We start from the raw sequence: 21,464 nt of genomic DNA, 5'->3' as shown, positions 1-21,464 counted from the left end.
AGTCATTACCAAAAAAAGTCAATTTAAAGTAGTCACAAACAGCAAAAACAGAATTTATTTGAATATTTAATATTTGTTGAAGACAGATTAAATCATTGGTACAGTAAAAGTAACTTCGACACAACTGAATAACTGTCGGAAATATATGAAGCCCAAACTCTGTCCCTGCAGGTCACATGATGGATTAATAACAGCATGCATAGTTTCATATAGTCATAAATAAAGGCAATTCCAACAATACCCATTTATTCTCCCACACATACACTGTAGTGCATAAACATTTTGGTTCAAGATTTTATTTTCCTATTAATAATCTAAGTCGAGCATCAAAAACTTTTGTCAAACAAAAGAAAAGTAGAGGTCAGTTTCATGAGTGACTTGTCAGGTTTTGTTCATCCTGAAAAAGCAGGTTTGGGCTGTTAATGTGCAATACTGGGTCTGACATTTTCCCAGGCATATTTGACATAACTTCAAAGCTGACCTGGAGTCACTAGTCTGCACCACCCTGTGCATTTACGCTCCAAAGAAAGGTTTAAAATCACAGATCAATTATCTGCTCGTGAAAGACGCCAACTTGTAATTAGATGTAAGAAAAGGCACTCCTACACGTTTAATGTGTTGATCAATAATGAAAATATGCCACACATCCGTTTTCCAGAGAATAGTTAAAGGATGGCATTTCCTCTCATAAATTCAGAATCTAAAGATCAACCTCTTATCAGGAATAGTTTGGCAATTACTGTTGTGTTAAAAATGTATTCCCTTCTTTCTTCATATCAGACAGCAAAAAGATGTACCGTTGAACATTTTAGGGTCAGAATATATAAAAAAAAAAACAACTAGTTTTCTGAAGGCAGCTAAACAAGACTCATGAGTCAGTGTTATCACCTGTTGAATGTTCAACCATGTAATCTCTGCATCCTTATTGCCCCCTTGTCATTAGGCCTTAAAATAAAAAAAATTAAAACACATACGACAAATAAACAGTGTTTACAGGCATAAAATCAAAACAATAACCAAAAGAAACGTGTGTTCCTTTTGTGTCAGTTTGTGCAATTTAAAATGAGAAAATCCTTGAACTGAATCCACGAAATGAGCAAAGACCGTATTAGACAGAGTCCAGTAGGATTTCATTGAAGCCTGTTCTGTCACTCATTAGGTCAGGCTGCCTGTCTGCGTAGAGAAGTGGCGATCGCTGCACATGCAGCCTTACAGGTCTCTGAGTGAGATGAAGGATGAACAAATTAGTCATAGTAGCAATTTAAAAAACACCTAATAATTACACAAGGAACTGTGTTTATACAGGAGACTGAACACTACACTGTCCAGCCTTCAATAATACATGTGATTTACTCAACTGCATGTATTTATGTTATGCTGGGGTTACACAGAGCCATTATAAAGGCCAGGAATTTATACATGTGACAGATTGCCTCACAAAAAAATGGCACGTGTTAGCGGCAAAATATCATGCTCTGATGTTTGAATGTAAATCAGGGGCGTCCAAATGTTGTCCTGGAGAGTCGGTGGTCCACTAGGTTTTCAATGCATTGCTGCCTAAAACAGCTGAAAGCAGCCTGATGACCTGATGGAGGAATATGGAGCACTGTGGAGTAGGGTTAATTATTTCTGATCAATATTGTTATCACGATTATAATCACAATTATTTATCATGTTAGGGGAAAAAATCTGTTTCTATTACACTACTGTTAAACAAACAATATGTGTACAGTTTACAGTGCAAAATGAAGCTTTAAATAATAATTATACAAATAAACATTTAAAAAATGTACCCAAGAATTTAAAATGTACCAAAGGCTAACAAAATAAATACATTATTACAGAGTGTAAGGTCAGTTTTTAAAATGTAAATATTACAGACGATCAGATTAATTTAATCACGGCAACCAAAAATCATGATCACGATTAAAATTTGATTAATTGTGCAGCCCTACTGTGGAGCGACGTGAACTGTCCAAGATCTGATGATGGTATGAATTTGGGCTTGTGCTTGGAGCCAAATACTGTCTATACCCATTTGGCAACATTCGCCACACGTACCGTATTGTGATGATCTGCGCTGATGTCTGTGACCGAGCACAACTATTTGCCACTGAAATATGAGGCACTGACACGACTTATGAATATAAATTCCAGGCGTTTGTAACGTTTCGGGGCTTCGTGTAACCCCAGCATTAGAATAAGGGTGAGCATTTATTACAGAAACAATGACCAAAACAAAGAGTAAATCTACTTTTTTGCTAAATGAATTGTATCATTACTGCCATTTAGTTCTGTGGTCCACATACGTAAGTGTCTATTTGTGCAGCTGCTTATGTGTGAAATATATATGGATTAAAGTTTTTTTTAAAGTGACGTTTGCTCACCTGTGGCTCCGCCCGTATGGAGGCAAGCTCCCGCGTGCACTGATTGGTCTCTGCTTTATACTCTCCCTTCCTGGATATCAGGTTCAGACAGTTCAACAAAGATAACATTTTCTGAAAACCTGTGGATGTCAGCGACACAGTGATGCGCGGAGCCGAGGCCAGAGCCAGGCCCATGGGCCATGCTCTGACAGTGACGGGCTCATGGATGGTGGAGAGCTGCACGGAGCCCCGTTCTCTGATCTCAGAGCCCAACGCTGGGACTCTCTCTTCCATTAAGTCCATTGAATCATCCAGTTCTGCATCAGCCAATGACTTCAGTAACGCCTTTACACAAGTAGTAAACACAATTATGCATTATTAACAATTAAGCAGGAAAATGCATGCAAACGTAAGTAACTCATACCTGCCACCGCCTCCAGGCGCTCTGGATGACTCTAGCTGCTCTAATCCATCTCTGGACCTTCTTTCTGACTAACCAGGACCGCACAGCTGCAAAACGTTGACAATCAGAAGCAGCTTTCTTTGGCCAAGTATGTGTGTAAAGGAGTAGGCTCCGATCATTTCACTCTCATCGTCCAAACAATTAAAAAAAGAATAACTCAACAGTACAAGCAATAAAACAAAGTGTTAGTAACATCATGCTTGCTCAGAGGTACTTCAATGCAAATGCTGAGTTTAATAAACAACCAAGGTTAATGGTGTCCTGATCCGATATCAGCAAAACAAAAGCAAAAAAAAAACAAACTATCAGCCTACAGGTACTGTATATCAGCCTGCAACTAAAATCTCAGACATTATATACATTGTTTTTATTTTTCTTTCTTCTAAATAATGTAAATAAATAAAATTCTTACGTTTCAGTTTAAAACATAACCAGTGTAACCAATTTGTTAATAATAAATGAGTCATTGTTTTCATACCTACCGTTGCTGACTATTGTTTTCTGTTTGACTAATATCACTAAATCAAATTTTTTTTCAACATTCCACGCTACAAAATAAAGAATAAAAGTATGTATGATTTGTGCTGATAACGAATCGATATTGGTAAATACTCAAGGAAGCAATATCAGTATCGTATTGGAACTGAAAAAGTAGTATCGGGACTCCACAAAACCAAAGTACCGTATGTGACTCTACCTGCTTGGATCAGAGAGGCGGACTGCTGTCGGGTGCGTCGTCTGCGCTCCTGGTACCGCCTCCAGCAGCACTGAATGGAGAAGGCACACCCGGACAAAATCCTCTTCCGCTGACTTTCTAGTGACTCGAGCTGTGAGAAAACATGTACGGGTCAGTGACTCAACCAAAAACATGATAAAAACACTGTAAACTTTGTATCAATGACTGACCAATATCTGGGTGAGGAAAACCTTAGTGTTTCCACAGTGCACCAATGCAGTACTTGGTTCTGAGAAGTGTTCCTGTAACACCACACTAATGATCTTCTTCACCTCACTTTGCAGAGTGGTGGCACCGTCAACCTCCAAATCTGAGACAGAAAGACAACCAGCAGAGAGATAACGCCACACTGTGTGTGTACAATAACACCACTACAGTCATCTCATTGTGTTTGCATGTTAGCCTGTGAGGGCCAGGGCTCTACACTAACTTTTGTAGTGGTGGCACAGAATTTTGTCACACCCTTTTTTTGAACGGGGGGTTGGGGGGGTACAGCATAGCCATGCATGCTGATGAATAGTTGACATCATTCGTGTATCGTAGTTTTGTATGAAGTAAAGATTGACAATGAGTTGAGATATTTGCAAAATGTTTTCAGATTTTAGTGACAATATTAAGTTTTTCTGCAACAAGCAGTGGCTGAAATAACAGGTCATTTATTTTATATAATTTTAAAAGAAGACGTAACAAAAAAATGTAAATAACAGCAAAGCATAACAGGTTACATGTATTCTGTTTTTATATATTTTGCAGAAATGTTGTACTTGAATTAAGTTAACAGTAGCATAACCAACTTAGCATCTGCATTGCTTCACCCCATGAAATTAAATTCAGAGGGTCTCCTAACCCTCTTCCCCTGGTCAGGGGTCTGCAACCTTTACAACACAAGGAACCATTTAACCTCATCTCACCTGGATTAAAGTCCTCCTAGAGCTGAAAAAAATACCTTCTCAATAAAGACAATACAGTGTATTAAATTCTCTACAGTTAAAATTATGTAGAATAATGTTTAATTTAATTTGATTTATATTGATCATGTAAATGGAAACAGTTTAAAATAAAATAAAATGACATCAATAAATAAAACAGTATCTTCCATCTTCAAATTCTTACACATCTCAGTTTACATGAACACAATGTTTTATAAAGAATATTTTTTTAGTTAATGTATTTGAAAGGCTACAAAAGTAACTTGACTTTAATAACACATGATCATGTGATCAACACATGCTAATTGCTCATTTCTTGCCACACACAAAGCATTAATATTTAACCTGCACATTGGTGGTTAAATGAATCTGTCCCCACACATTTAAAATATCTGTTTTCTTTTAGAATAGTGTTTTTGTTGGTTTAATTATCTTACCAGGAATTTAAAACTTAAGGTTAGTCACAGGTGCAGGAAACTTGATGGTCTGTAGATGTTGTAGGAGGTGAAGTAGGAAGGTGCTGAGTCATTGCACAACGTGATTTATTTGAGGTTAACAAATTGTTATATCTTGATTTTATTTGTCATTAATCATTAATAGCCTCTGTAAAAAAAATAACTTCATTTCAATAGTTTTTTTTAAAGCTATAGGGAGCCATTGCAAAAGAGTCAAAGGACCACATTAGGCCCCAGAGCTGCAGGTTGCAGAACCCTGCTCTGAGAGAACCACAGCTGAACATCTGGCCTGGCATCATAGTCCATCAGTTCTGGTCCCTCCATCCTGATTCTGATGAGTGTGTACGCTCTATCGCTGCGCTCGGCACGTTCTTCCTTTTTACTGCTGCTCTCAATGTGAGCACACACTTAGTGAAGGGCTCGTTATGCCTGGCTCCGTTTGCGGACCCCGCACACTCCAAAGGAGCACATTGGTGTTTATACTCGGAGTAGTCATCGTTGCATTACCCACAGCCAAGTTGCGTGAGCGCACACCGTCTCCTCACCGCGGAGAGAGAGAGAGAGAGAGCGAGAGAGGTGCACTTTGTGGGACGTGATGAAGCGCTCAGCCGCTCTGTCCGAAATAAGGTCATCCATACACACTCGTACGGATGCGACCAGTTAAAATTTTCACTGGCACACTGAAAATATACTCGCATATGCGACCATTTTGGTCGCATATGCGAGCCCTGTGTGAGGGCGAATATGCAGTTTTGTTTTGTATTTTTGGGGTCAATTACATTTTTCAATTACAATTACATCTTGAATTATCCATGTTCAGTTAGAACTCAATTCTGATTACATTTATGAAAACATACATTTTAGGACATGGACTTTGGGTTATAGATTATTCTGACTTAGTAAAACAATTGTCAAAATTTTAATTCCGGAAGCAATTTCACATTGTAAAAAAATGATTTCTTTGAGTGACGTCTAAATATTCACCAATCAAGCTAAACATTTGCATAAATGTTAGTAGGCAGGCATGGAACAAAGTGAAAGTTGCACTATGCAATTTTTTCAATCATTGTAGACTCATGTTCTTACATGAGTCGACACACACACAGATGTTGATCAGAAGAAACGAGGAGCACCAGTAGATTTACACCACCTCTGGTTCCACATATCATGAGCATGTTTTATATAACATCCATTTTTGGGTTTTGATTTATTTATGTATTAATAATGTTTTAATTCACCAGTAATGTGACTTATGCGTTGCTTCTTTTTATGTCCAGACCGGGAGTAAAAGTCCACCCAGTCACCAGATTATCTGGATACTATTTGGACCGTAACACTGTTCGGTAAAGTTGGCAGATATTCACAGATTCAGACTTCCAGCATCAATAACTCTTTAACAAAACGTCATCGACACAAATTATACCTTTGCCATCAGTGTGAGGTGGACAACATGATACAAGATTATTTTTATCAAACGCAGGAGAGTAAAAGTCTGTCTGCCGATCATTCTGTGTGGTGTTTTTCATATACACATATATAAAAAAAAAAATAAAAAAAAAGAAAAGAGGCTTCCCATACAGATTATACTTAGCAACCCGTCTCATATTATTGAGGATAGACATTTCTGCCAAGCCCTTAACGTGTGAATGATCACAGTACCATGATCAGGATCACTGATCCAGGTAACAGTGAATATCTGGTAAAAAGTTTGCGCTTTCCGAGTGCACTTGTTACATATGCAGCTTCAAAATCACCTCTCATTTCCACTAGTAAAGTTTACATACAACACTCTTTCAGTTGAGCTGTCTGTGAGCATCTCTTTAAGCAACTGTCCTGACATCAACATGTTATTATGGAGCTAATGAAATAATCACAGTATTTATGCATGCTGCTGCAGCCTGCAACACATAGATCCACTGGGTTTATTCAGTCTTCTCTTTAAGGGTTAATTTTTCACTAAGGGTATGTTCTCCATTAGGTCTATCTTTCACATCATCACACTGGTGGCATGTTGGACCGGTGCAGCCTGTGTGATGTGACAGTATCAATTTTTTAAACTGTGGAGCAATGAGGGATGTCATACAATGTTTAGTTGCACAGATTACTTGAAACATGAACATCATCTCCTTACTTTTGTTCTGACTACTCTATTGGGATCAATTTTGGGTGCAGAAACAAAGTCGAACACCACACATTTCAACCAAGTGTTAGAATATCCACAAAAACCTACAATGTTATAATCATGGCAAAGATCATGCAAAAGCAAAGTTCAGAAGTTTATAAAAAAAAAAAAAGAAATAGTGAAGAACAATAGATGGAACAAGCATGCAGGTCAGGCACATGCGATTCTGCATGCATTTACCTGAAAGGTTTATAGGAAGTTGCACATACTGTTAATAAGTCCTGTTTTTCTACACCACACCGAAAAGTCCAAAGAAGAGCAGAGACATGAGGCCCATAGATACAGAGTGGGCAAATGTAGGAATAGAGGAATAACCCAGCAGTCCTAAAGGAAGGAAATGCAATCATCATTTGTCTCCATTTAACGTGCCATAACCAGCTGTAAATCGCTTTAACAAGCTGTACTTACCAACACGAACACTCCCTGACTTTGAATACTTGGTGATGAGTCCATAACACTGTACAAAGCTCTTAAAGGAAATCCTGTCCAACAAAGACAACACGTCAACCAGGATTCAGGAGAACCTCAGCTGTGAGTTCATACCAGTCTGTGAACATTGGTTTTTACCTTACTGGAAATCCAGCAGCACTGATATGAATGGCCTCCACGATGCCACAGGCCTCCAACTGCACCACCACCTGTCACCACACCAAAGGACAGCTATAGGAATTGTGCCATTTGTGCAAGCAGAAACACACTGGCCGTCATTTATCAACAGTTCATACGCTCAGATCTGAGCGTATGACGTGCGTTCGACAATATTCAAGCAAGCTTCGGGATTCATCGATTCTGACGTGAGCGTATGATACGATCAGATCTCACATCAGGTCTGAGCTCGTGTACGCAAATCTGAGTGTTTGGATTTGTGGTTCAGCAGAGCCTAATCTGACTGAGATTGAAAATAAACTATTAAACAAGCCTCAGCTGTCAATAAAGCATAAGCAGACACGCATTCAGGACAGATCAAAACAGATTATTAAAACAAATTAAACAAAATAAAATGAATTTCAAAAAGCCCACGACTGATACCACTTTTCCTTTCACGGAATACCTAATAACGCCACTAAAAAACTATGCTACCGAGCAGGAGTGCATAGGTGCGCACACACACACGCTCCGTCTTGGAGAATGAGGTCCTGTAAGGAGGAAATAGGATCTCATTCTCACTTTTTATTGTAAACAGTTCCTTAAACTTTTACAAATGCGCTGTGATCTGTAATGTGATGAATTATAGGTGAAATTGGCTAAAGGCATAATAAACACAGGCAAGGGACAACATTTAGTCATTTTGAAGGCTTTTTAAAAGCGTTTTGATCGTTAATTTATTTTAATGTGATATTTATTGCCTAAAGCATGCGGACTGAGGCCGATATAAACGTCATAACCGTGTGTGTCTCCAGGATCTCTGTTGTGAAGTTGCTTGCAGCGCACACGGGGGCAGACGTCACCTGCTCAGTAGCTGATCCTCTTCCACAGAGCATTTAAATGTGCTTCTTTAATTCCAGTTTACACATGTCTCAAAAAGCACACATTTGTTTTACTCCACCTCAGATGTGAGGATGCCATTTTCATCTTGGAAAAGCTTCTTTCCTTATTTGATCTCAGTGGGCGGGGCCTCCGAAACAAGAAGGCGTAACAAGTTAATGATGATTGAATTCAGCAACAAATTTATCAACACCCGATTATTTGTATGCTGTGATTAGTCAGACACAAATGTTTCATGAATCCCACGTTGGTCCTGTCGTGTGACTCAGATTTGCACCCATTTTCACCCAAGGTTGATAAATGAGGACCACTCTGTGTGAGAGAATAAATGTACCTCCTGCTTTTTGAACATCAGTGGCTTGCATTCAGGGTTTGGTTTAATGCAGCGAGTATAGTGAGGAGTAGTAGCATGGAGGATCTTCATCAGGCTCTCCAATGAGTTCTACATAAAGACATTAACATTATCCGAATGCAGTGATTTTTTTATGTTAGATGTTTGGCAGGAATCTATGGATTTGTTAGGAAACTACCTTGAATTTGGAGACCACAGTGACTTTACTCAGCCCTTTAGTGGAGTTCTCAGTTTGGTGCTGGCTGAACATTTGTTGAAGCAGCTGGTTGTCTGACTTCTGCAGCAGGCTGATGAGCTCTGGAGGCACTGGGTCCTAAAACACAGAAGGCAGTTGAAGAAAAGGGGAGACTCGGGACAAACACCGTTAATCTAGTTTTTAAGGTGCCCTCCCTTACTTTGTTTTTCTCTACCATGCCTTCCAACTGGTAGCTGACTTTGCCAGCATAATGAGCCACAGTGAAGTGTGGAACTTGGCTGAATTTGTGCCAGCTGATGTTGGCGTTACCACAGAGCTCCTTCTCCAGACGCACCTTTAGCGCTCTGGCATCAGAGTCTCGATTGAGGCGACTTTCCTGAAGAGCACACACGTAATAACATAGAGTAATTTGAAATCATTTATTCATAACAAAAGCAATTCGCAATACTGTATTTATGCCTACCAGAAGAAAATAATTGCCCACCTGCTAAGAAACCTCGCACACAAAATGGATGATGGCACATTATTTCTATTTTAATAATTTCAAAATTGTTACGAATGTAAAAAGTTGATTTCCATGTTTATTGATATCATTGAGACAGAAGTTTAAACTATATTCAAGTAATATAATTAAGTGCTCTATAAAATAACAGAGGTTGCAAATGCCAAAGCAGAAGCCACAGATGATCAGATTCTGCTGTGGCCTATGCACTGAGTTTCTACTGGTTTTATAAAATCCACTAAATCATACCATATTATGGCTCTCATTTTAATTAACACAGCTATTTCAATTTTAAAAGCATTGAATAGCTGTTGCATTAACACTCTCAGATGATGCATTTTGTGGGGACGAGACGATAAAAAGACCTTGCGATTATAAAAAGTTCTGCGCTGACAGCCTTCACAGCATCAGAATTTGAATGGTTTATTGTCATTGTGCAGTGTAGTAAAGAAATTAGCTATACACCTCTGTTGGTGAAAAGCAAATATACAAACAGGACATAAATGGAACATGTGGATATTTTTTCCCAATGCTCCCTCCATTGTTATTGTGCCAACTTCCTGTAACACCAGTACTGACTCATTTTTCTGGTGTTTCATTTGACTTAAAAGTGTTTTGATTCTACTGCTGCTAAAGTTCTTTTTTTTGTTACACTGAACAAAAAGACCCCCCCCAATAAAGCAAAATTGCATATTTCAGGGTGGTCTTTTATTGTGGCCAGCCTAAGGCACACCTGTGCAATAATCATGCTGTATATTCAGCATCCATATATGCCACACCTGTGAGGTGGAGAGGATTATCATGCAAAAGAGAAGTGCTCACTCACCCAGATTTAGACACATTTGTGAACAATATTTGATAGAAATAGGTGTTCTGTGTATATAGAAAATGTTTTAGATCTTTGACTTCAGCTCATGAAAAATGGGAGCAAAAACACAAGTGTTGTGTTCATATTTTTGTTCAGTATACTTGCTGTTTTTGGTGACATCGCTCAGTTGTCGACTGTTTGCACACAACACTTGCCCTTATATGGTGTTTAGTGGGTGTCACACATGCTAATCAGCTATGCATGTCCAATTTACAATCAAGTGGGATTCAACATTCAGCACACCTGGGTACGAGCAGATTTGGAGGTTAAAAAATGTTTGATGCGTCCGGAGTTGATTTCTGTCATGTTTTCTCTTTACCAAAATAGTAGGAGATAATACATGATAAATTTTAAGGCATGAGGCCCGAAGTGCCACAAATCTTACCCAAGTCGACAATTGGTTCAAATCTTTTGCTTCTCCACATTTTGAGCATTCAAATAAGACCCACTGTGTAACATTTATTTAACCTCATCCTTTACTTAATGCTCTGTGAGTGGAAATTGTGTGCCTAACTATATTTGGTTGTGTGTAAAATATAACAATAATGATTGTCAACAATAAGGAAATACCTCATTTAGAAGAGAAAACACACTTAAAGGACTTCCCTCTATGAGATCCAAACAGCTCTGGTTGTCTTGGTATTTGATGAAGGACCATTCCAGTCCCTCAGACACATAATCCTCCTGAGAGAAGCAAATGTCCATTTTAAAAATCCAAGAATCAGTTTTCACACAGTCAAGGAAAAATATATTATGAAGTGTTGCACTGCTTAAAAGGGTCCCAGTCTACCTGCTGGGCTTTAAGGTAATGGGCCACAAAGTGCTGCTGGAGCTTCTCATTAGCGTAGTTGATGCAAAGCTGCTCGAGATTATTGATGTGAAAACACTCAAAGCCGTAGACATCAAGAACTCCTGGAAGACACAGAGATCGGTTTAGAAGTTAGACGAGTGTTCATTGTGATGTCAAAAGAATGGATGATCGTACCTATGAAGTTACACCATGAGAATTTGTCTGCACAGATGCTTTTATTGATGAATATAACCAGCCACTCAAACAATCTGCATGAAGAAAGAAAAAGAACGGTCTTTTATTAGTTTCTATAAACACAAGGTCCTGATGGTTCACATTGAGTTTGGTAGAACAGATATTTCACTTTCACTTAGATTATATATCATAAAATCTGCAGCATTAACACCCAACACTCAGACCAAATACTTGCAGACACTTTAGAATCCTATTGTCATACTTACTGGGCATAAATGAGCTTGGCCAGGCAGTCTCTCCGCACGATACACTGTGCCTGGGAACACGGCTTCAGCATGTTTTGCTTTCCCGCCCTTAAAGTCTGAACTCTTAAACAGGTCTGAAGATCTTCAGCAGAGACACACAGCAGCTCTGCAGCTCTGTGCAAAAAGCCTAAAACAGACAGAACATGCGTTTGTCAAATAAATGTCATGCTTATTTCTTATTTACCGGTGCAACAACTTTCGGAACATGTATTATACAGTTTGTGTCGTATCCCTTGGAATTTAATGGAAGAAATCAAACTCAATACTTTAAATGATTTCTATGTTTTGGTTACAAGAAAGTGAAAAAAAAAAAATTCGATCATAAAAATTAACTAGTCAATAAATGCTATGAAAAACAAACAATAGGCCAAATATTGTGACGGCAGTGCATGTAGGTGATGCATTGTCAATCTCTCACCAGATCATACAGTACCTTTAGCCTTTTCATCAAGGTTACAAGGCTGGGACTCATCTACTGAAGAGGAAAAGCCAAGATTCCCGAGATGCAGAATCCCCGCTAATATCTGAAAGACGCAAAATTAAGTCATTAAATCAGCAGCTTGCAAAGCGGACATTTAAGCTGACAGGTAATGGCTGATTTAACTATGCATACAACTGTTTTTTTTTTAAATTGATCAAAGCTCACATGACATGAGCTCATTATTCAAAGAATTGTTGTGTGGTCAATAAAAACACTAAGGTTAGAGCATAAATTAATATTACATTCTACTATGATTCCACTTCATGTTGAATAAGCAAGAACCTCACCCTGAATATTTGCTGTTGTTTTTCTGCATTGATGCCCAGATGATCCATTGCCTCAACAGTATCTTGAAAACAGTCTTCTGTGAGGCAATAAAAAATATAGCTGCTGCAGCAATGGTTGGGGCCAGGTCATTTTAAGCAAAACAAGATGGCAGCTGTTAGCATGTAAAGGCAGATTTCAAACGGCTGTCAAAAACTAAAAAATACACATATTGCATCTAGGTAGCATGGAAATGTTGGTAATAAGACAAAAACTGATGTTTAAAAATGCCATTATTGCATTAACCCCAATGGTTCTTAAAATCAAAATTCGAAATGATGTAAATAAAATTTTAAAAATAAATAAATAAATACAAGTTTTTAAAATAGAATTCTTAATGAACATTGAAAATGTATTTAACAAGTATATCTTTACATCACTGGTTAACATTTTGATGCACTGTAGGCTCAATTTTTGTTACATTCCAAATCTGTGTATTGTTAAGGACTGGATCTTTGAGTAAAACATGGTGATTGTTCGCGCTTGGAAAGTAGGATTTCCTCAGAAGAAGAAGAACATGCAGGACAACAATAGGTTTGTGGCTCCCAATAAAATGAAGAACAGAGCCACACCAACCTTCTATTAAAACCTCAGAGTTTGGCAGCCACTTGAAACACTGGTCATGTGACATCATCCACTGTTTTTTCTGCTCATCTGTGCCCCCGTTCCACATCTGCAACACAATAACCTCTCACTATCCAGTCTTTGTGACAACACTAGCTCCTAAGTCCTTAGCATGTTAGAACAAGTACTCGCTTGATGGGTCACCTGATAAAAAATGTGGAAGTTCCTCTCATTGGCTGGTTGGCAGCTAACTCTGGTCTTCTCTAGCAAATATGTCTGCACAGACGCTCCGACTAGCAGCTGACACCTTCAAGTCAATTTCATGTTAGGCACGCTGGGAGCTAATCAGAAGCCATGTGAGCTGAGGATGATGAAGGGCTGAGGGTACCTGTCTAGCTGCAGCTGGATGTATTTTCCAAAGCGACTGCTGTTGTGGTTTCGTAATGTGCAGGCGTTACCTGCATAGAAGGTGTACAGGTAATGAGTATGTGTTGTAGTAGTTTTTAAAATTAATGAGTCGCTGTGATCAGCCATCTTACCAAAAGGCTCCATGAGTGAGTTGGAGTCCAGCACTCTCCTTTCTATCCTTTTCACTGTGTTCTGACTTTTGAGCACTGAGGAGGAGGCCGCCACAGTGGCATAGTACTTCATCAGGCACCGAGATGTCCATGTCTACAAAAATGGGGAAAAAAAATAATATATATATATTTGATGGGTTTGTGCTCTGACCTTTTTTGCTTAGCCTTAGATACACATGAGTCAGCCTATGATTGTCAGATCATTGTATTATCTGCATTAGGTTACAATCTCAAAAGTGCCCTTCAGCTAAGAACGCTTTCTCACAGAGCAGACGTCAGAACTTCCATGTTCAACACGCACTCACACATACACACAGATGACACAAGAGGATCGGTTGGCATTAATGCCGAACGATTAACCTTAATCGCATCTATCTTGAGGTTTTCACTACAGCAATAACCTAATCTCTGATGCTGAGGTTTTCTTTCCATCTCCATCATTTGAGTGATATATACTGTATGTTCACCAATCATAATTGACGAGAACCACCATCCTGCGCTGCTGGCCAATCAGAGATTGTTACAGGACACAAGCTTGTATGCGCTGCAATGAGTGAGCGCTAACAACAACTACACTAGGGCCCTATAAAATCAGAATTCCTTTATTAATCCCAGGTGGAAATTGCTTACGTTACAGCCACTTAAAAAAAAATAAAAAATCACAAATAAATAAATAAAACGTTTAACAAAAACAAAAGAAGAATAAACATTAAATAAGTGTATAATTAAGTAAAAGACTGTTAAAAAATATGGATCAGATACACACACATTACAGTAGAAAAAAATAATTATTAATAATAAAAATAATACAAATTACATACAAATATTTACAAAAAATAACACAAATATGATACAGAGATTTACAACAATCAAGCTGTGAGGTTACAGTGATGAATTATACAGTTTGATTGCCACAGGCAGGAATGATTTCCTGTGGCGTTCTGTGGAGCACCGTGGTTGGATCAGCCTGGTGCTGAAGGTGCTTCTATGACTGACCAGCACATCATGGGGTGGGTGGGACTCATTGACCAAGATGGCCTTCACCTTGGACAGGGTCCTCCTCTGTCACCAGAGTCTATCTTAATCCCCACAACGTCACTGGCCCTGCGGATGAGTTTGTTGAGTCTGTTGGCATCTGCGACCCTCAGTCTGCTCCCCCAGCAAACAATAGTGTAGAGGATCACACTCACCATCACTGACTCATCAAACGACCTCAGCCTTCTCAGAAAATAGAGGCGGCTTTGGCCCTTCCTGTAGAGGGAGTCAGTGTTCCTCCCCCAGCCCAAAATTATATCTATATGTTTTTATGCTCAAATTCAACAATTAAATGTGGGGGGGTAAATAACTGAAGGGCTTAATCCAGTGTTTTTACATACTTGTACATTCATCTTAATATGAATTGTCCCTTCCAAATAAACAAATAAAGAAGGAATATAAAAGGTGATATAAATGGTTGAATCTAGGGCTGGGCGATATGGCCTTTTATAAATACCACGATATTTTTAGGCCATGTCACGATACACGATATATATCTCGATATTTTGCATTACCCTTGAATTAACACTTTGATGCACAAAATCACACCAGTATGATGTTTCTATATGTCTACATTAAAACATTCTTGATCATACTGCATTAATATATGCCAATTTTAAACTTTCATGCAAAAAAGGGGATATCACAACTAAGTCAAAGTTGACATAACTGTATTTATTAAACAGTGAGTGGCTCAAACATAAAATTGTCAACAGAAAGTGCACGTTCTGTGCAAAATTGTCACAGAGACATTTCAAAACAAGACATTAGTGCAGGATGCAACTCACATGGCATTTCAAAACACAAAATTAAAGTGGACTTTTTGTACATAATGCCACTACAATATTTTAAAACAAATAGTGCCCTTTTGTGCATGTTGTCATTAAGATGACATTTCAAAAAAAAAAAAAAAAAAAAAAAAGTCCGCGAGTTTAACGGTATGGTCATTTTCAACACCGCACAGACTACAAGCTGCGATATATCGAGTATATTCGATATATCGCCCAGCCCTAGTTGAATCCTATTTTTTCTTTAAATAAAGATGTTTTTGTATAAACATGAGGATTTAAATGTTGATATAATCCACATTCACCAAGAAGAGATTTAAGAATGTGTCATTTTTGTTTTAAAATGTGATTTTTAGTGGATTAATGACCAGTAGAAGGAACAGTAATAATACTTTATGCAAACATTAATGGATTTTAGCATGAACTTTTCGATTTGTTTCAATGATCCAATCAGTAAGTACCAAATAAGCGTATTGATTACGACGTAGGCTGTTCAGTAGCCTCGCAAAATCAGCAGAATTTATTTTATTTAAAGGTCAAGAAATTGATATAATCAGTGTGATGACACACTGCCTGAAGCGTGCTGCTTTACCTTTCCTGCTCCACTCTCCCCACTGACCACCAAGGACTGGTCCACAGGCTCGAGCTGACTCCTAACATTCCTGTAGGCTTTCTCTGCCACAATAAAGATGTGTGGTTTGAATTCCTGTTGATAAATGAAGAACCATAATTATGATGTGATGCAGTAGTCTTCAACTGTGGGCAGATTTTGTAATGCCCATAGCGTGTTTTAAATGAAAGTTAAAAGTAGGGTTTAGCAAAGAGAATAATTATGATGTACATGACAGCAAAGTTAAACCAGGAAAATCTTCCAATCTTTATCATTCATCGTTCTTAAAGAAAAAAACTCAGTAGAGATACTGAAACCACTTATCCACACAATCCTTAAAAAACAACAAAAACCATTTGAAATAAAATAAAAACCACAAATGAATAAATGGTGTATACACTTTCTAAACAAGAAGACAGTTGTCAACTAAGAAAAACTGTCCCCTTTGAAAATACATCTAAGAGTAAAAAAAACTGCACATGGGCAAAAAGTCCAGAAAAAATATTTGTGCACTTCTGATTTTCGAACACCATAAAGGTATTGATCCCCTAAAGCCACACACCGCATTTAGTTATCCTATCTTAAACGGTTTCTGAGAAAAGCTGTTCCCTTTAACACGGACGGACAGACGCATTTCCACACTCTGTGGCGGGGATAATAACATCTAAATGCAACATAGTTTTGTAAATACACGTTTTTCTTCGCTTTATGATAAACTAAATATAATAGTTTTTGTTTTGTTTTGAAAGTTGAGGAATAAGCTGAATAACAATGACAGACGGCTGTGTTAGGATTACCTGAGGCTGAGGAGCACAGTGATATTCTTTCATCACATCCAAAGAGTAAAGGTCTGGAATGGACTGGAAGGGGTTCAGAGCCACCAAAGTGCAGCCAGCATGGGTATAGAAGACCTTCATCCTGTATCTGGCCTGCAAGCATTTCAACACTGACAGAAAAAAAGGATAAATACCATCATAAAGCCAACAGGAAAATGAGGGCGTGCACGAGTTTCAAAAAACTGCAACCAATAACAGGAGAGGTAAAGCAACTGGTCTACCAGTACCAACCACCAAATCATTTATGATATAGTTTAATGGTTAACTAACTGATAATAAACACTAAATATATACAATTACAATACTGTCTTACAGAGAAGTTAGAAAAATAACCCTATATGACCCAACAACATCTCAGTTCCTGAAGTACCAGTATACCCACAGCTTTGTATTCAAAACATGTTTGGATAGCAGGAAATATTCCATCCTGTGCCATTTAGTATCACACAAAACACTGGAGTAAATTTAACAAGATCGCTCAATAACCCCCCGTCCTGCTTACCATACCAATACTTGAATTCCTATTATTTGTAACATTATATATTGAACCCCTTCATATAGTTTTTAAAACATTGGAAAACCTTTGCATTAATATAATCTAATATTTAGACAAAATTCACCTGCTGACATAAGATTAGAAATGTTTGTCATTTGTCTCGTGAGCCCAAATTAAGTTTTTATATTTAAGAATCAATGTCTAAAGAAATTATAATCTATGTGTTACCTGTGGTTGGAGTTACTGGGTTGACTTTGGTGAGATCATCATAAGTGTGGAGCTGGTCCTGATCAGGAAGAAAGGCCTGAACGTCCTCGTCCACAGAGTCGCTTTGGGACATCTGAGAGCCTCGGACGTGGTGGTTGAGTCCCATCGCCTTAGAGAGGGAAGCAGGATGATGATAAAAAAAAAAGAGTTCAATGTTTCCACAGCCAAGGAGGCATCTCTCATCACTGTTTACCATAAATAACAGCAACCATAGTTGAGTCAGTGAAGATTAAGCCAGATATAATCACATTGTGTGGAGTCGTCACTTAACCGTAATCACACAAGTCGGACTGTTTAGTCTGGAGCTCTGACAGCAGCCTAATCTGTGCAGTTCTAACAGTAGGTAGCCTGAAATCCATCCTGTAGTCCAATTAATCCACAAGTGTCAAACTCAAGGCCCGGGAACCAAATCCGGCCCTTTTAAACCTCCAAATCGGCCCACAGGGGAGGGTAAAAATGGCTACGAAAACAGTGTAAATTACCAAATAATTTTGTTGTGGATATCTCAGTAAAGGTGCTGTAAAATATCTGGCAAATTTCCACGGCAACTTAAGCCTGGGAACTTATCGCAATATTTCAAAAATAGAAAATTTTAGGAATTATTTAATGAAAATAAGAAATTATAAAATCCCTAAACATAAATATTTTGCAAAATAACATTTCAACAGTTTTATTTGGAAGTAGAACTTTACAATTATTCAAGTGGAGTTTTACTCTCAAATTGTTGAAAGAAACTGATTTTTTTTAAAAATCCTGCTCAATTTTCAAATTATTTGGCAAATTTTCCCCACATTTAATAAATATAGTCACTATCTGTCAGCTATTGCTTGGGTATTGTCAGTGCCTTATAGACTACATACTTTTACATCATTTATACATGGAAATGGAAAGTAGCACTAATGTTGAAATTGTTTGATTCCCCTCCTCTGCAGCCCATTTGAGAACAAACTTGTACGTATTTGGCCTCTGAACTAAAAACAGTTTGACACCATAGTTTTAAATAATCCATGTTTTAAACAACTAAAGCACTCAGCTGAAAAACCTTACAAGCACACTCAAAAAATGGTATTGATCCACATTATAATGTGTAATTTCATAGCCACATTTAGGGGTGTGGAAAAAAAAAATCGATTTCACGATATCGCGATTTTTTGGGTGCTGATTTTAAATCGATTTAATTTTTTTTTTTTTTAAATCATTTTAAAATATATATATATATATATATATATATTCTACAATCAACTTTTTTTGTTGTATTTTTTACATTTTTATGGACGTGTGTTTTCAACTGCTGGAGAACTACTGGGCATGTGAATCCGTGTATCATTCGTTCTTCATGTTTTTGTTACATAATGAAACACAAATGAATGAATGATACATGGATTGACATGGCCAGTAGTTCTCCAGCAGTTGAAAACACACATCCACAAAAAAAAAATCATTATTTGATATTTGTTTCCAAAACCAAAATGAAAAAACAATAAATGCTTTTTTTTTTTTTTTTCAAATTCAAGCTCTTTTGCGTCGGTACAGAAAACGAAAAACGGAAAACGAACACCTTTTTTTTGTTTTCTCCATTACCGATTTGCCAAAGTACGTGACCGGGAAGTGTACTCTCATCCGACGCTAACGGCTATGTGGTACGACAAGATCGCTGCTTCCAACTGTGCATCAAAACGTGTCCTTTTCGCTTTAGCTGATGTCGGGCACAGAACCTCCTCACGGACTTTTCGGAGGATTTAGCGACTCCTGAGTGTTGCAAAGCTAAAGATATCGCGGAATGTGTAACGCTTCACTTCCGGTTCTATAATAATTATATAATAAATAGGATGTTTTGAAGCAAGTAGTTTTGACTTTGTCCTCTGAATGAACAACATCTCCTGATGAACATATACAGCAACTTGAGTTTTCATCTCTACGTTTAATTTTGATATTAACTGGGTAGAATATCGCAATATATCACGATAATATCGTATCGTGACCCAACTATAATGATACGTATCGTATTGCAACATCCTTGCCAATACTCACCCTAGCCACATTTATTCATAGAAAGCAACTAAAACTGCTTGACAACCTGAGTGTTACTCCTGCAAGGATAGAGAGATATTTGACAATTGTTTGCTCCCGTATACATGGAACAGTTCAGGAATAATTTATTCTTGTGATAGTGAACAAGTCCTGACAGCAAAGATGACCAAGAGTGCCTAGTGCTGACTTCAACCTGACAGAATATCAGGAGTCAAAGCTGAGACAGAGATCATCCAACATCAGTGCCTGACCTTAAATAAAAACATCAACTTTCACTAAACGCTGTTCAAACCGCTGGAAAAGTCACCACAGTATGATCGGGCCATTCAAACATATCGGTAAAGAGTTTATGGTTGTAGCACTACTTTAAAAACACGTTTTACACACGATGATCCGAAAAAAAGCGCATTCACAAGACAACTAGTTGTTCTCACTTACCTCTGCTCCTCCATGTCTGACATTCCGTCGGCCGTCTGCACAGTTCATTTACCTTCACCGTTATTTCAGTCCGTCACACCTAAACTTTGGGAGACATTAAACCTAAACTACTTTGCTCTACGGCCCACCAGCAACTCAAAGATTCCACAAGGACGACTCCCTGTCCATGCGGAGCTAGTTTTCCGACAGCCGTAAACAGTCCATGAACTAAGTGCACTCACACTGCCGCCTCTTTTTTTTTTTTTTTTTTAAATATACAACTTTATTAGCACTTTCACAAGCGTGCAAAGATTAAGAACATTTTTTTAACTTTTTTTTTTTTATTATTCATTTCGAACAAAATCAAATAGAAAGATACATAAAATTAAGGGGGGGGGTGGACAAAACCGGGGGAAATTAACTAAAAAGGCAGTGGCTATCCGTACGTTTACCATATCAATAAACCAAAATTCTATCCATACGCAGCGCCCCAATTTAAGTCACGTGATAGGTCAGTCATTGGCCAGTTTCGGTCGCGTGACTCCTAAACCTAACCCTCTGCAAGTTCCTGCCATGTGACATAGTTTGAAAAATGACATTATTTGAAAAAAAAAAATTTAGACAAAAAAATAGCAGGCTCTTTAATTCCAGGATTACATTCCAGGGTTACATTCTGTTACGTTTGATAAAATAAAATCAGATATTTTATTTTTTTAGGCCATATCGCCCTTGTTGTTGTGCTTTGTGCGTTAATAATATTATTATTATTTTTTTGAATTAACAAATAAATATATATATTGTAAATAAACAATTTTGTTGTTTAAGCTCATTTGTTTTCATTGATTCAGTCATATACCAAAATCCATTTAAATTGGAAAAATGTTGCCTCTTGTGTCAAATTACGATGGAGCATTGTAGTCAGTTAAAAAAAAATCGTTTTCCGAATTATTATATTTATATAATCCGTCTTCCGAATTAAATTTTGTTTTTAGTCCATTTTCCGGATTTTTTTTTTTTTTTTATGTCTGCACATGCTGTCAAAGGTCAACACTACAAGAAGTGAAATCTTTTTTTTTTTAACAGCAATGCATTTTTTTGTTATTGCAATTAAATAAATTGCATTATTTTATTGCATAAATGTGACCATCACCAGCCCTCCCTAAGGAAGGGTAAGAAACACTTTATTAAAGGAAGAATATAAAAAGAGAGGGCA

The 21,464-nt window shown here is 37.7% G+C and overlaps 1 protein-coding gene across 4 annotated transcripts; it reads right to left on the bottom strand.

The window, feature by feature from the left end:
• Positions 1-52: 52 nt before the first annotated feature.
• myo19 (myosin XIX) lies at positions 53-20,488 on the bottom strand. 4 transcript variants are annotated; one of them, XM_028466195.1, is made up of 24 exons: positions 20,273-20,488; positions 17,765-17,912; positions 17,002-17,150; positions 16,187-16,300; positions 13,733-13,865; positions 13,582-13,651; positions 13,398-13,500; positions 13,206-13,302; positions 12,593-12,669; positions 12,258-12,348; positions 11,786-11,951; positions 11,520-11,593; positions 11,325-11,446; positions 11,105-11,218; positions 9,364-9,540; positions 9,147-9,281; positions 8,951-9,058; positions 7,699-7,769; positions 7,540-7,613; positions 3,736-3,875; positions 3,527-3,656; positions 2,791-2,876; positions 2,388-2,711; positions 53-1,219 (listed from the first exon to the last, which is right to left on the bottom strand). In XM_028466195.1, exons 1-24 carry the CDS (start codon positions 20,318-20,320, stop codon positions 1,109-1,111), a joined length of 2,862 nt encoding a protein of 953 aa, XP_028321996.1. In that variant the 5' UTR covers positions 20,321-20,488; the 3' UTR covers positions 53-1,108. The 4 variants fall into 4 exon arrangements, with proteins under 4 accessions (XP_028321996.1, XP_028321997.1, XP_028321998.1 ...); XM_028466196.1 differs by lacking the exons at positions 53-1,219; positions 2,388-2,711; positions 2,791-2,876; positions 3,527-3,656 and adding an exon at positions 7,341-7,455 and having other exon boundaries at positions 3,741-3,875; XM_028466197.1 differs by lacking the exons at positions 53-1,219; positions 2,388-2,711; positions 2,791-2,876; positions 3,527-3,656 and adding an exon at positions 7,312-7,455 and having other exon boundaries at positions 3,785-3,875.
• Between the last annotated feature and the right edge of the window lie 976 nt (positions 20,489-21,464).

This window comes from Gouania willdenowi, chromosome 14 (genome assembly GCF_900634775.1).
Source record: "Gouania willdenowi chromosome 14, fGouWil2.1, whole genome shotgun sequence".
Lineage (NCBI taxonomy): Eukaryota > Metazoa > Chordata > Actinopteri > Blenniiformes > Gobiesocidae > Gouania > Gouania willdenowi.
This window is presented reverse-complemented; position numbering and strand designations above follow the sequence as displayed.